The sequence below is a fragment of the Oryx dammah genome, unplaced genomic scaffold (assembly GCF_014754425.2).
Source record: "Oryx dammah isolate SB20612 unplaced genomic scaffold, SCBI_Odam_1.1 HiC_scaffold_28, whole genome shotgun sequence".
NCBI classification, from domain to species: domain Eukaryota; kingdom Metazoa; phylum Chordata; class Mammalia; order Artiodactyla; family Bovidae; genus Oryx; species Oryx dammah.
Window position 1 is genome coordinate 91,152,439 of NW_024070212.1, and position 16,462 is coordinate 91,168,900.

Sequence of the window (16,462 nt, forward strand, 5' to 3'; positions counted from 1 at the left end):
ATGGCATCACTGACTCGATGGATGTGAGTTTGAGTGAACTCTGGGAGTTGGTGATGGACAGGGAGGCCTGGCGTGCTGCGATTCATTTGGTCGCAAAGAGTCGGACACAAGTGAGCGACTGAACTGAACTGAACAGATGCACGCAACACAGGAGCATCTCAATACATAAGACAAACACTAACAGACAGAAGTGGAGAAATTGACAGTAACACAATAATAGGAGGCTTTAACATTCCACTCACACCAACAGACAAATCATCAAAACAGATAATTAATAAGGAAACACAAGTCTTAAATGATACATTAGATGAGATGGATATCACTGATTTCTTCAGGACATTGCATCCAAATGCAGAAGAATATACCTTCTTCTCAAGTGCACATGGAACTTTCTTCAGGATAGACCACATCTTGGATCACAATACAAACCTCAGTAAAGTAACAAAACTGAAATCATATCAAGCATCTTCTCCGACCACAGTGCTATGAGACTAGATATCAATTACAAGAAAAAGACTGTAAGAAACACAAACATGTGGAGATTAAACAACACGTGTCTAAATAATTAACAGGTTACTGAAGAAATTAAAATGGAAATCAAAAAATTTCTAGAAACAAATGACAATGAAAACACAACTACTCAAAACCTATGGGATGCAGCAAAAGTAGTTCTAGGAGGGAAGTTTATAGCAATACAATCCTACCTTAAGAAAAAAGAAAAGCATCAAATAGCATAACTTGACAACTAAAACAACTGGAAAAAAAAACAAATAAATAAATAAGTAGAAGGAAAGAAATCATAAAGATCCAAGCAGAAAAAAATGAAAAAGAAATGTAAAGGAACAATAGTAAAGAGTAATAAAACTGAAACCTGGTTCTTTGAGAAGATAAACAAAATTGACAAACCTTTAGCCAGACTCATCAAGAAAAAAGAGAAGTATCACATCAACAAAATTATAAATGAAAAAGGAGAGGTTGCAACAGACAATGCAGAGATACAAAGGATTATAAGAGACTATTATGAACAACTATACGGCAATAAAATGGATAACCTGGAAGAAATGGACAGATTCTTAGAAAAGTTCAATCTTCCAATATTGAACCAGGAAAAAACAGAAATTATGAACAACCCAATTACAAGCCCGGAAATTGAAGCTGTGATCAAAAATTTCCCAAAAAACAAAAGCCCAGGACCAGATGGCTTCACAGGAGAAATCTATTAAACATTTAGAGAAGAGCTAATGGCTATCCTTCTAAAACTCTTCAAAAATTTGTAGAGGAAGGAACACTTCTAAACTGATTCTACCAGGCCACCCTGATACCAAACCAAAAACAACACAAAAAAAGAAAACTACAGGCCAATATCACAGATGAACATAGATGCAAAAATCCTCAACAAAATTTAAGCAAACAGAATTCAGCAACACATCAAAAAGCTCATACACCATGATCAAGCTGGGTTTATTTCAGGAATGCAAGGATTCTTCAATATACGTAAATCAATCAGTGTGATACACCATATTAACAAATTGAAAGATAAAAACCATATGATCATCTCAATAGATACAGAAAAAGCCTTTGACAAAATTCAGCACCCAATTATGAATAAAACTCTTCAAAAAATGGGCATAGAAGGAACCTACCTCACATATTAAAGGCTATACATGATAAAGTGAAAAGTGAAAGCAAAGTCGCTCAGTTGTGTCCAACTCTTTGTGGCCCCATGGACTGTAGCCTACCACGCTCCTCCGTCCACGGGATTTTCCAGGCAGGAGTACTGGAGTGGGTTGCCATTTATTTCCCCAGAGGATCTTCCCAACCCAGGGATCGAGCCCGGATCTCCTGCATTGTAGGCAGATGCTTTACCATTTGAGCCACCAGGGAAGATACATATGATAAGCCTACACCAAATATTATTCTCAGTGGTGAGACTGAAAGCATTCCCCCGAAGATCAGGAACAAAACAAGGGTGTTCACTTTCACCACTATTATTCAACATAGTTCTGGAAGTCCTAGCTACAGCAATCAGAGAATAAAAAACAAATAAAAGGAATCCAGATCAGAAAAGAAGAAGTAAAGCTCTCAGCTTGCAAATGACATGATACTGTATATAGAAAATCCTAAAGACAGTATCAGAAAATTACTAGAGCTAATCAGTGAATTTAGCAAAGTTGCAGGATACACAATCAATAAACAAAAATCACTTGTGTTTCTATATACTAACAATGAAAAATCAGAGAGAAATTAATGTATCCATCCCATTCACCACTGAAACAAAAAAATTACATATCTAGGAATAAACTTACCTAAGGAGACAAAAGAACTGTACACAGAAAATTATAAGACACTGATGAAAGAAATCAAAGGCGACATAAACAGATTGAGAGATATTCCACATTCCTGGGTAGGAAGAATCAATACTGTGAAAATGACTATACTACCAAACACAATCTACAGATTCAATGTGATCCCTATCAAACTACCAATGCATTTTTCACAGAACTAGAACAAAAAATTTCACAATTCATATGGAAACACAAAAGATCCCAAATAGCCAAAGCAATCTTGAGAAAGAAGAATGGAGCTGGAGGAATCAACCTTCCTGACTTCAGATTATACTACAAAGCTACAGTCATCAAGACAGTATGGTACTGGCACAAAAACAGAAATATAGACCAATAGAACAAAATAGAAAGCCCAGAAGTAAACCCATGCACCTATGGGTACCTTATTTTGCACAAAGGAGGAAAGAATATACAATGGGGCAAAGACAGTCTCTTCAATAAATGGTGCTGGGAAAACTGGACAGCTACATGTGAAAGAATGAAATTAGAACACTTCCTAACACCATACACAAAGATAAACTCAAAATGGATTAAAGACCTAAGTGTAAGAACAGAAACTATAAAACCCTTAGAGGAAAACATAGGCAGAACACTCAACATAAATCAAAGAAAGATCCTCTATGACCCCCCTCCTAAAGTAATGGAAGTAAAAACAAAAGTAAACAAGTGGGACCTGCTTAAATTCAAAAGCTTTTGCACAGCAAAGGAAACTATACGCAAGATGAAAAGACAATCTTCGGAATGGGAGAAAATAACAGCAAGTGAAACAATGGATAAAGGATTAATTTTCAAAATATACAAGCAGCTCATACAACTCAATACCAGGAAAATAAACAACCTAATCAAAAAGTGGGGAAAGGACCTAAATAGACATTTCTCCAAAGAAGGCATACAGATGGCTAACAAACACATAAAAGATGCTCAATATCACTCATTATTCGAGAAGTGCAAATCAAAACCACAATGAGATGTCATGAGATGTCACCTCACATGAGTCAGAATGGCCGTCATCAAAAAGCCTACAAACAATAAATGCTGGAGAGGGTATGGAGAAAAGGGAACCCTCTCGCACTGTTGGTGGGAATGTAAATGATATAGTCACTATGGAAGACGGTATGAAGATTCCTTAAAAAACTAGGAATAAAACCCACCATATGACCCAGTAATCCCACTCCTAGGCATATACCCTGAGGAAACCAGGGTTGAAAAAGACACATGTATCCCATTGTTTATTGCAGCACTATTTACAATAGCTAGAACATGGAAGCAACCTAGGTGTCGATCAACAGATGAATGAATAAAGAAGTTGTGATAGATATACACAATGCAATATCACTCAGCCATAAAAAGGAACGCATTTGAGTCAGTTCTGATGAGGTGGAGGAACCCAGAACCTATTATACAGGTGAAGTGAGTCAGAAAGAGAAAGATAAATATTGTATTCTAACACACATATAAGGAACCTAGAAAAATGGTACTGAAGAATTTATTTACAGGGCAGCAATGGAGAAACAGACATAGAGAATAGACTTATGGACATGGGGAGAGAGAGGAGAGCATGAGATGTATGGAAAGAGTAACATGGAAACTTACATTACCATATGTAAAAAAGATAGTCAATGGGAATTTGCTGTATGGCTCAGGAAACTCAAACAGGGGCTCTGTATCAACCTATAGGGGTGAGATGGGAAGGGATATGGGAGAGAGGTTCAATAGGGAGGGGATATATATATACCTATGGCTGATTTGTCTTGAGGTTTGACAGAAAACAACAAAATTTTGTAAAGCAATTATCCTTCAATTAAAAAATAAATTTTAAAAAATGTAGAGACATCACTTTGCCAACAAAGGTCTGTATAGTCAAAGCTATGGTTTTTCCAGTAATCATGTATGGATGTGAGAATGGGATGATAAAGAAGGCTGAGCACCAAAGAATTTATGGTTTCAAACTATGGTACTGGAGAAGAGTCTTGAGAGTCCCTTGGACTGCAAGGAGATCAAACCAATCAATCATAAAGGAAGTCAATCATGAATACTCATTGGAAGGACTGATGCTGAAGCTGAGGCTCCAATACTTTGGCCACCTGATGCCAAGTGCTGACTCACTGGAAACGACCCTGATGCTGGGAAAGATTGAGGGCATGAAGAGAAGGGAGCAACAGAAGATGAGATGGTTGGATGGCATCACTGAGTCAATGGAAATGAGTCTGAGCAAACTGCAAGAGATAGTGAAGTACAGGGAAGCCTGGCATGCTGCAGTCCATGAGGTCACAAAAAGTTGAACACAACTGAACAACAACAAAATGGACAACTCATTCACCAGCTTTTCCTTTTAAGCTTTTTTTGGGGGGTAGGGGTGCTTAATTTGTTGTTTGCTCCATCTGTTTTTGACATCTTAAGTGACTACATTGTTAAACAGTTGTTGCTGATTGTTTTTGACAAATCACTTTCAGGAAAATACCGTTTGCATTGGGCATGTTCTCTTTGGGTTACACAAAGACAAGCTTTTTGAGAATGGTTTACCAGAGAACTTCCAGACAGGTCAAATAATGACGAGCCTCTAAGTATGGGGTTTTGAAAGAACTTCAACTCAATTTTGACTTCTCCAGGCTTCCCTGGTGGCTCAGAGGTTAAAGCGTCTGCCTGCAATGCGGGAAACCCGGGTTTAATCCCTGGGTCGGGAAGATCCCCTGGAGAAGGAAATGGCAACCCACTCCAGTATTCTTGCCTGGAGAATCCCATGGACAGAGGAGCTTGGTAGGCTACAGTCCATGGGGTCACAAAGAGTCGGACATGACTGAGTGACTTCACTTTCAGTGCTGGGTAATCTGCTAGTTTTCACCATGACTGCAGGCTCTTGTTTGCAAGGCTACCATGGAGCTGGAGAAAATGACTGATATCAGAGCAAGTAAAAAGTGCCACAAAGCTTGTTGTTCTTACAGAGATAGAGCTGTTGACTTCTTTTTAATAAATGTTGCTCCAGATTATTGTAAGCCTTTGGTTAATCAACTGAAAAAGTTGATCTTGACAATTTTTGCAAATGTTCTTGGTAATTTTGTAACAGAGAATATTTTCAGGTGTTGTTATTCTGCCACTCTTAGTAACATCACTCTCATTCACCTTGTTTTTAGATTACTTTTAAAGATAGTTTAAACATATTAAACTATTTAAAGCAATAATAATAGTAATAGTATAGTGTGGGGTTTATAATACATTCAGAAGTAAATGTATGACAATAATAGCACAGAGTATCAGGGTATATGGAAATATGCTGTTAGAAAAATTCCTATAAGTGATATTTTATGATATTAGTTGAAGGTAGACCATGGTAAATTAAAGACGCATGTTGTAAATCCTAGAGCAAACACTAAAAAAATGAGAAAAGGAAACAATTCAATAGAAGAGAGAAAATAAAATACTAAAAAATATTCAGTTAATAACAAGAGTATCAAAGAGAGAAAAGAAGCAAAAACAGAAAGAATAGAAAACGAAGAGTAAGTGGCACATTATACTACAATTGTATGTGCCTGTCTACCTATTTCTCTCTTACACTCTATCTATGCATACTCATTTTTGTTACTAGTTTATAAGATTACCTAATTTGAGTGATAAATAAACCAAAATCAATTGCTGAAATAAATACACTATAAATTCTAATTCTTCTCTATTTTGGAATTTCTGATAATTTATACAATTTTACATAATACATAAGACAATATAAAAAATACAAAACTTACCTGTCTTCATAAAATAAATCTCAGAATTTTAGTGCTAAGCTATTTTGGAAACCACTTTGTACAATTTCTTCATTTCACAATTAAGGAAACTAAGAGTCAGAGTGACTGACTAATCATTAACAATTGAAAATTATTCAAAAAAGTCACATGGCCAGTTAGCAGTAGATCCACAGTAAAATTCTTGTAACTTTTAGACCAGTTCTCTCAAGGGAAAAAATTTCTATACAACACTGACCACAATAATGTGCTTATTTCAGATGATCCTATCCAGCAGATCTAGCAGTATCCCTATTTGGAAACATCTTGTTAATTAAGTTGTACACCTATTTTAGAATAATCGAATTTTAAAAATGCTTTTTGTTGAACTCAGAGTTTCAACTAATTCAAATTCTCAACAATTAATCAAGATTTTTGAACTATACTATACTTAACAAAAATTGAAAATATCGTAGTTAAATAGTCATTTAAAACACTGCATACCAAACTCAGAGAATAAAATCATTCACTTAAATCAATGACCAAATCATTCACACTTATGCCAAAAATGATTTAAAAATTACGAAATCTATGTGTATCATTACCTGTAGCTCCAAGTGGGTGCCCCTTTGAAATTAATCCACCACTAGGATTTACGACCCACTTTCCTCCATAAGTGTTATCTCCTCTTTCAACCAGTTTTCCACCTTGACCTGCAGAAGGAAAAATAATATTCATAAATGTAAAAAATAACATTGGGATAAATGATATTTTTTTTGTTTTTATAACTTATGGATAGCCAAGAATTTCTTGGACCAAACAGTTCTTTATGGCTCAAACTAACATCAAATTGACATAAGCACTTCTAAAAGTGAGGTAATAAATATTGGGTAATAAAGGCTTATATTTTCAGAACATTTCTTACATGAAACAAAGCTCCTATTAGTTCCTAAGAGCTCTCTGCTTCCAAAATTGCTCTTAATATAACAGAGATTCAGAGAAGCATAAGAAAAACATTGAAATAGATACAATAAAATAATACTAGGTTTAAAAATTCATAATTTTGCCAAAATGTATTCATTTCCATTTTCAACTGTACATTACATGCTATACAAATATTCTTAGTAAACAACAGTGAGAAGAGGGGAGAGAGAGAAAAAAAAAAGAGCACTTTCATGAAATAAAATGGCTGAAAACACTGTTAAGCATAATGTAAGCTTAAAGAAAAAAAATTACATCACATGCTTGGCAGCCTCAACATTCTTTTCAATTCTGTGGTCGTTCATCCAGGTGGTTAAGGAGTAAACAATAATGCATGCATAGTATAAAATATTCTTCCAGATGATATTTCTGGTAATGAGAGGTGAAATGTGTCCAAATAATGATGATAATGGCCGTGGTGATGCTACCAGAGGCATCTAATAGCTTTTGATGGTAGTTCAGACCATAAGGAATCTGCCCAGTACAGGAAACCCAGGTTTGATCCCTGGGTTGGGCAGATTCCCTGGAGAAGGAAACAGCAACCCACTCCAGTATTCTTGCCTGGAGAATTCCATGGAGAGAGGAGCCTAGTAGGCCAGAGTCCATGGGGTCACAAAGAGTCGGACGTGACTAAGTGACTAACATACACACAATCATTTATTTATATATTTATTTTTGGTTGTGCTGGGTCTTTGCTGCTGCACAGCTTTTTCTTTGGTTGCTGCATAAGAAGGCTGGCATGGCTATGTTAGTCAGATAAAAGAGACTTCTAGACAAAGAATATAACCAGAGATAAAGTAGAATACTTGATAATGAAAAAAAAAAACAAACAACTCATCAGGAAGATGTAAAAACCATAAATAACAGAGCCTCAAAATAAAAAAAGCAAAAATTGATAAAATTTTAAAAAGAGAAAGCTCCACAACTGTAGTACAACTATAGTATGAGATTCTAACACCCCTTTCTCAGCAAGCGATAGAGCACGTCTAATAAATTAGTGGAGACATAGAAGATCTGAAAAGTTCTATCAATCATCTTGATTTAACTGACATATATAGAACACTACATCTAACAATCTCGAAATCACCATTATTTTTCAAGTACATGTAAGTTCACCAATATATACCATGTGCTAAGCCATAAAATAAATTTCAATTAGTTTAAAAGGATCAAAACCAAATAAAACATAATCTCTGACTACAACAAAATTACAATAGAAAGCAATAAGATACCTATGAAAATTCAAAACCCTTAGATACTAAACAACTCATCTCTAAATAGTTTACAGGTCAAAGACAAAAGTAGATATTAAACAGACATTTAAAATATTTTGGACTAAATGACAATGGATATTAAAAACCTGTGAACTTTTTGTAGAAACAATAAATGCTGGAGAGGGTCTGGAGAAAAGGGAACCCTCTTACACTGTTGGTGGGAATGCAAACTAGTGTAACCACTATAGAGAACAGTGTGGAGATTCCCTAAAAAACTGGAAATAGTACTGCCATACAACCCAGCAATCCGATTGCTGGGCATACACACCGAGGAAACCAGAATTGAAAGAGACACATGTACCCCAATGTTCCTTGCATCACTGTTTACAATAGCTAGGACATGGAAGCAACCTAGATATCCATCAGCAGATGAATGGATAAGAAAGCTGTGGTACATATACACAATGGACTATTACTCAGCTATTAAAAAGAAAGCATTTGAATCAGTTCTAATGAGGTGGATGAAACTGGAGCCTATTATACAAAGTGAAGTAAGTCAGAAAGAAAAACACCAATACAGTATATTAACGCATATATGTGCAAGATAGAAAGATGGTTATGATGACCCTATATGCGAGACAGCAAAAGAGACACAGATGTAAAGAACAGACTTTTGGATTCTATGGGAAAAGGCGAGGGTGGGATGATTTGAGAGAAAAGCATTGAAACATGTATATTACTGTATGTGAAATGGGATTGCCAGTCCAGGTTTAATGCATGAGACAGGACACTCAAGGCTGGGGCGCTGGGATGACCCTGAGGGATGGGATGTGGAGGGAGGTGGGAGGGGTTCAGGATGGAGGACACATGTACACCCATGATTGATTCATGTCAATGTATGGCAAAAACCACTACAATATTGTAATTAGCCTCCAATTAAAATAAATAAAATTTTTAAAGTATCTGTGGAATGCAGCTAACATAATGCTCCGAGAAAAACATACAGCTTTACATACTACATTAGAAATGGAGAAAGATCTAAAATAAGTTATCTGTCATAAGAAACTTAAAAAAGTCAAAGTAAACCCAAAGTAAATTAAAGGAGAGAAATAATGAAAAGCAGAGATCAGTGAATTAGAGGGGAAAAAAAGACAACAACAAAGTCAAAAGCCACATCTTTCTAAAGCTCAACAAAAGTGGCAAACCTCTAGGTAGGCAGATGAAGGAAAAAAGGAGAAAGAACAGAAAACATCAACATCAGGAATAAAAAAAGTAACTATGGATTCTATAGAAATTAAAAGGATAGAAACAGAACACTCTGAACAACTTCAGCTGACAAATCTGTCTACTTAAATGAAAACAGCTTTTTTGAAAAAATGTATCTTGCCAAAATTAATAGACACAGGAAGAAACAAAAAATATAAATATGCCTGTCTCTATTAATAAATATTAATTTGTTGAAAACATTCTGCCAAAGAAAACTTTAAACAACTTGATTATACCAGTAAATTCTACAAAATAGTCAAAGAACTAACATTAATCTTATACTAACAATTTTAGAAAATACAGAATGAGCGATCACTGCTCAATTTATTTTCAGAGATCAGCATAAAACAACTTAGAAAAGAAGAAAACTATAGATAAATATACTTCATGAATATATAAGCAAATATTATTCACAAAATGCTCAACTGACTCTAACAATATATTAAAAGGTTATATAATATGACCAAGTAAGATTAATCCCAGAAACACAAGGTTAATTTAACATTTGAAATCAATGTAATTCACATCAACAAAATAAAGGAAAAAACCCATATGATCATTTTAATAGATGTAGAAGAATTTTTTAAATCCAACACCCCTTCATGATTAAAAAAAAAAAAAACTCAGCAAACTAAGAACAGTAGGTAACTTTCTCAACATGATAAATGGCATCAACAAGAGCCAAAAACAAAAACAAAACAACAAAACAAACAAAAAAAAAACTGTGGCTAACATACATAATGGTAAAAGATTAAATTGTATCCCCTGAGATCAGGACCAAGGTAATGATGCCCACTTTCACTACTTTTATTCAATATGATACTAAAGCTCACAGTCACTGCAATAAGGTAAGAAAAAATAAAAATATCAGAAAGGAAGATGTAAACTGTCATTGGCAAACGGCATGATTGTTTACATAGAAAAATCACTCATAATCTGGAAAATAACTACTAGAATAAGTGGATTTAGCAAAGTCACAGTTTTCAAGCTTTTTAAAAATCAATTGCATTCTTTCATACTATCAGCAAATATTGGAAAATGAAGGTTAAAATTATACCAAAAATCATTGGAATTTTAATTCCAAGGAATAAACCTAACAAAAGACCTATACTGAAAACAAGAAGCATCCTGTTAGAAGCTAAAGGAGATATACACACATAATGGTTTAGAAGACTTAACACTTGTTAAGACGACAATTCTCTCTAAATGAATCTAGCTCAGTTCAGTTTAGTCACTCAGTCGTGTCTGACTCTTTGTGACGCCATGGACTGTGGCACACCAGGCTTCCCTGTCTATCACCCACTCCCAGAGCTTGTTAAAACTCATGTCTATCAAGTCAGTGATGTCATCTAGCCATCTCATCCTCTGTTGTCCCCTTATCCTCCTGCCTTCAGTCTTCCCCAGCATCAAGGTCTTTTCCAATGAGTCAGTTCTTTGCATGTAATCAAGGTGTTGGACCTTCAGCATCAGTCCTTTTAATGAATATTCAGGACTGATTTCCTTTAGGATTGACTGGTTTGATCTCCTTGCAGTCCAAGGAATCTCAAGAGTCTTCTCCAATACCACAGTTCAAAAGCATCATTTCTTTGGCACTCAGCCTTTTTTATTGTCCAGCTCTCACATCCATTTATGACTACCGGAAAAACCATAGCTTTGACTAGACAGACCTTTGTTGGCAAAGTAATATCTCTGCTTTTTAATATGCTGTCTAGGTTGGTCATAGCTTTTCTTCCAAGGAGCAAGCATCTTTTAAATTCATGGCTGCAATCACCATCTACAGTGATTTTGGAGCCCAAGAAAATCCATTTTTTCCATTGTTTCCCATCTATTTGCCATGAAGTGATGGGACCAGATGTAAGACTCAATAAAATCACAATGAAAATTCCAGCAAGCTTTTTACTTTATAGAAACTGACAAATTAATTCTGATATGTACCTGGTGATGCAAAGGACCTAAAATAAGCAAAATAAGTTCTAAAAAGAACAAAGGTGGAGAACTTATCCTATCTAATATAGTAGAGTAAAATAAACACAGTAGCCAAAAATAATTTTATATTGGTGAAAGATAGACAGGGAGATCAATGGAACAGAAGACAGAATTCAAAAATGGATCCTCATGTGTATGGCAATTTTTGACAAAGGTGCCAAAGCAATTCAATGGAGAGAAAGTCATTCCAATAAATGGTACTTAATATGAGCATAGGAATAAAAAGAATAGTATCAACCTTTCAGTTCAGTTCAGTTCAGTTCAGTCGTTCAGTCGTGTCCGACTCTTTGCAACCCCATGAATCGCAGCACGCCAGGCCTCCCTGTCCATCACCAACTCCCGGAGTTCACTCAGACTCACGTCCTTCGAGTCAGTGATGCCATCCAGCCATCTCATCCTCGGTCGTCCCCTTCTCCTCCTGCCCCCAATCCCTCCCAGCATCAGAGTCTTTTCCAATGAGTCAACTCTTCACATGACGTAGCCAAAGTACTGGAGTTTCAGCTTTAGCAGCATTCCTTCCAACCTTAATCTTATACCAAACATAAGAACTGACTCAAAATAGATCATATACTTCAAAGTAAAATTGAAAACTATAGAAACCCTAGAATAAAAACAGAAGACAATCTTTACAATCTTGAGGTAGACAAGTTTCTTAGAATATAAAAAGCCTGAACCATTAAAACATTCATTAAAGTGAATTTAGCAAAGTCACAGGATACAAAATCAATACACAGAAACTACTTGCATTCCCATATACTAACAATGAAAAATAAGAAAGAGAAATTAAGGAATCAATCCCATTCACCATTGCAACAAAAGAATAAAATATCTAGGAATAAACCTACCTAAGGAGACAAAAGAACTGTACACAGAAAATTATAAGACACTGATGCAAGAAATCAAAGATGACATAAACAGATGGAGAGATTTCCACATTCCTGGGTATGAAGAATCAGTCTTGGGAAAATGACTATACTACACAATCTATAGATTCAATGTGATCCCTATCAAATTACCAATGGCATTTTTCACAGAACTAGAACAAAAACTTTCACAATTCATATAGAAACACAAAAGATCCCAAATAGCCAAAGCAATCTTGAGAAAGAAGAATGGAGCTGGAGGAATCAACCTTCCTGACTTCAGATTATACTACAAAGCTACAGTCATCAAGACAGTATGGTACTGGCACAAGAACAAAAATATAGACCAATGGAACAAGATAGAAATCCCAGAAATAAATGGCTCAGAGGGTAAAGCATCTGCCTGCAATGCAGGAGACCTGGGTTCCATCCCTGGGTCGGGAATATCCCCTGGAGAAGGAAATGGCAACCCACTCCAGTATTCTTGCCTGGAGAATCCCATGGACAGAGGAGCCTGGTGGGCTACAGTCCACAGGGTTGCAAAGAGTCACACACGACTGAGCAACTTCACTTTCACTTTCACCTCTAAGTACCTTATTTTTGACAAAGGAGGCAAGAATATACAATGGGGCAAAGACAGCCTCTTCAATAAATGGTGCTGGGAAAACTGGACAGCTACATGAAAAAGAATGAAATTAGAACACCATACACAAAGATAAACTCAAAATGGATTAAAGACCTGAATGTAAGACCAGAAACTATAAAACCCTTAGAGGAAAACATAGGCAGAACACTTGATATAAATCAAAGCAAGATCCTCTATGACCCACCTCCTAGAGTAATGGAAATAAAAACAAAAGTAAACAAGTGAGACCTAATTAAACTTAAAAGACTTGCACAACAAAGGAAACTATAAACAAGATAAAAAGACAACTCTCAGAATGGGAGAAAATAATAGCAAATGAAACAACTGACAAAGGATTAATTTTTAAAGTATACGAGCAGCTCATACAACTCAATTCCAGGAAAACAAACAACCTAATTGAAAAGTGGGGAAAGACCTAAACAGACATTTCTCCAAAGAAGACATACAGATGGCTAACAAACACATGAAAAGATGCTCAACATCACTCATTATTTGAGAAATGCAATACAATGGTATATCACCTCACACCAGATAGAATGCTGCTAAGTTGCTTCAGTTGTGTCTGACTCTGTGTGACCCCAGAGACAGCAGCCCACCAGGCTCCCCCATCCCTGGGATTCTCCAGGCAAGAGTATTGGAGTGGGTTGCCATTTCCTTCTCCAATGCATGAAAGTAAAAGTAGGTCGCTCAGTCTTGTACGACCCTCAGCGACTCCATGGACTGCAGGCCTCCAGGTTCCTCCATTCATGGGATTTTCTAGGCAGGAGTACTGGAGTGGGGTGCCATTGCCTTCTCCGACAAGATAGAATGGCCATCATCAAAAAGTCTACAAAAAATAAATGCTGAAGAGAGTGTGGAGAAAAGGGAACCCTCTTACATTGTTGGAGAGAATATAAACTGATATAGTCACTTTGGAAGATGGTATGGAGGTTCCTTAAAAAACTGGGAATAAAACCACCATATGACCCAGCAATCCCACTCCTAGGCATATACCCAGAAGAAATCAAAATTGAAAAAGACACAGGTACCCAATGTTCACTGCAGAACTATTTATTATAGCTAGAACACAGAAGCAACCTAGATGTCCATCAATAGATGAATGGATAAAGAAGTTGTGGTACATATACACAATGGAATATTACTCAGCCATAAAAAGGAATGCATTTGAGTCAGTTCTAATTGGTGGATGAACCTAGAGCCTATTATACAGAGTGAAGTAATTCAGAAAGAGAAAGATAAATATTGTATAATAACGCACTGAAACCATACTCACAGAAAACTAGTCAATCTTATCACACTAGGACCACAGCCTTGTCTAACTCAATGAAACCAAGCCATGCCTACCGGGCAACCCAAGACGGCCGGGTCATGGTGGAGAGGCCTGACAGAATGTGGTCCACTGGAGAAGGGAATGGCAAGCCACTTCAGTATTCTTGCCTTGAGAACCCCATGAACAGTAGGAAAAGGCAAAATGATAGGATACCAAAAGAGGAACTTCCCAGGTCATTAGGTGCCCAATATGCTACTGGAGATCAGTGGAGAAATAACTCCAGAAAGAATGAACGGATGGAGCCAAAGCAAAAACAATACCCAGTTGTGGATGTGATTGGGGATAGAAGCAAGGTTCGATGCTGTAAAGAGCAATATTGCATAGCAACCTGGAATGTCAGGTCCATGAATCAAGGCAAATTGGAAGTGGTCAAACAAGAGATGGCAAGGGTGAACGTCGACATTTTAGGAATCAGTGAACTAAAATGGACTGGAATGGGTGAATTTAACTCAGATGACCATTACATCTACTTCTGCAGGCAGGAATCCCTCAGAAGAAATGGAGTAGCCATCATGGTCAACAGAAGACTTCAAAATGCACTTGGATGCAATCTCAAAAACGACAGAATGATCTCTGTTCGTCTCCAAGGCAAATCATTCAATATCAGTTATCCAAGTCTATGCCCCAACCAGTAACACTGAAGAAACTGAAGTTGAACGGTTTTATGAAGACCTACAAGATCTTTTAGAACTAACACCCAAAAAAGATGTCCTTTTCATTATAGGGGACTGGAATGCAAAAGTAGGAAGTCAAGAAACACCTGGAGTAACAGGCAAACTTGGCCTTGGAATGCGGAATGAAGCAGGGCAAAGACTAATAGAGTTTTGCCAAGAAAATGCACTGGTCATAGCAAACACCCTCTTCCAACAACACAAGAGAAGACTCTACACATGGACATCATCAGATGACCAACACCAAAATCAGATTGATTATATTCTTTGCAGCCAAAGATGGAGAAGCTCTATACAGTCAACAAAAACAAGACCAGGAGCTGAATGTGGCTCAGATCATGAACTCCTTATTGCCAGATTCAGACTTAAATTGAAGAAAGTAGGGAAAACTGCTAGACCATTCAGGTATGACCTAAATCAAATCCCTTATGATTATACAGTGGAAGTGAGAAATAGGTTTAAGGGCCTAGATCTGATAGATAGAGTGCCTGATGAACTATGGAATGAGGTTCGTGACATTGTGCAGGAGACAGGGATCAAGACCATCCCCATGGAAAAAAAATGCAAAAAAGCAAAATGGCTGTCTGGGGAGGCCTCACAAATAGCTGTGAAAAGAAGAGAGGCAAAAAGCAAAGGAGAAAAGCAAAGATATAAGCATCTGAATGCAGAGTTCCAAAGAATAGCAAAAAGAGATAAGAAAGCCTTCTTCAGCGATCAATGCAAAGAAATAGAGGAAAACAACAGAATGGGAAAGACTAGCGATCTCTTCAAGAAAATTAGAGATACCAAGGGAACATTTCATGCAAAGATGGGCTCGATAAAGGACAGAAATGGTATGGACCTAACAGAAGCAGAAGATATTAAAGAAGAGGTGGCAAGAATACACGGAAGAACTGTACAAAAAGATCTTCATGACCCAGATAATCATGATGATGTGATCACTAATCTAGAGTCAGACATCTTGGAATGTGAAGTCAAGTGGGCCTTAGAAAGCATCACTATGAACAAAGCTAGTGGAGGTGATGGAATTCCATTGAGCTGTTTCAAATCCTGAAAGACGATGCTGTGAAAGTGCTGCACTCAATATGCCAGCACATTTGGAAAACTCAGCAGTGGCCACAGGACTGGAAAAGGTCCGTTTTCATTCCAATCCCAAAGAAAGGCAATGCCAAAGAATGCTCAAACTACTGCACAATTGCACTCATCTCACATGCTAGTAAATTAATGCTCAAAATTCTCCAAGCCAGGCTTCAGCAATACATGAACCGTGAACTCCCTGATGTTCAAGCTGGTTGTAGAAAAGGCAGAGGAAGCAGAGATCAAATTGCCAACATCTGCTGGATCATGGAAAAAGCAAGAGAGTTCCAGAAAAACATCTATTTCTGCTTTATTGACTATGCCAAAGCCTTTGACTGTGTGGATCATAATAAACTGTGGAAAACTCTGA

At 36.8% G+C, this 16,462-nt stretch overlaps 1 protein-coding gene across 3 annotated transcripts in view; it reads right to left on the reverse strand.

Moving 5' to 3' along the window:
- The window catches only part of SCP2 (sterol carrier protein 2), a 190,413-nt gene that overhangs the window by 125,456 nt on the left and 48,495 nt on the right, over positions 1–16,462 (reverse strand). For all 3 annotated transcript variants that reach the window (XM_040231168.1, XM_040231167.1, XM_040231166.1), the window contains exon 11: positions 6,664–6,771. In XM_040231168.1, coding sequence (XP_040087102.1) covers positions 6,664–6,771 — 108 coding nt within the window. The remainder of the gene's footprint in view (positions 1–6,663; positions 6,772–16,462) is intronic.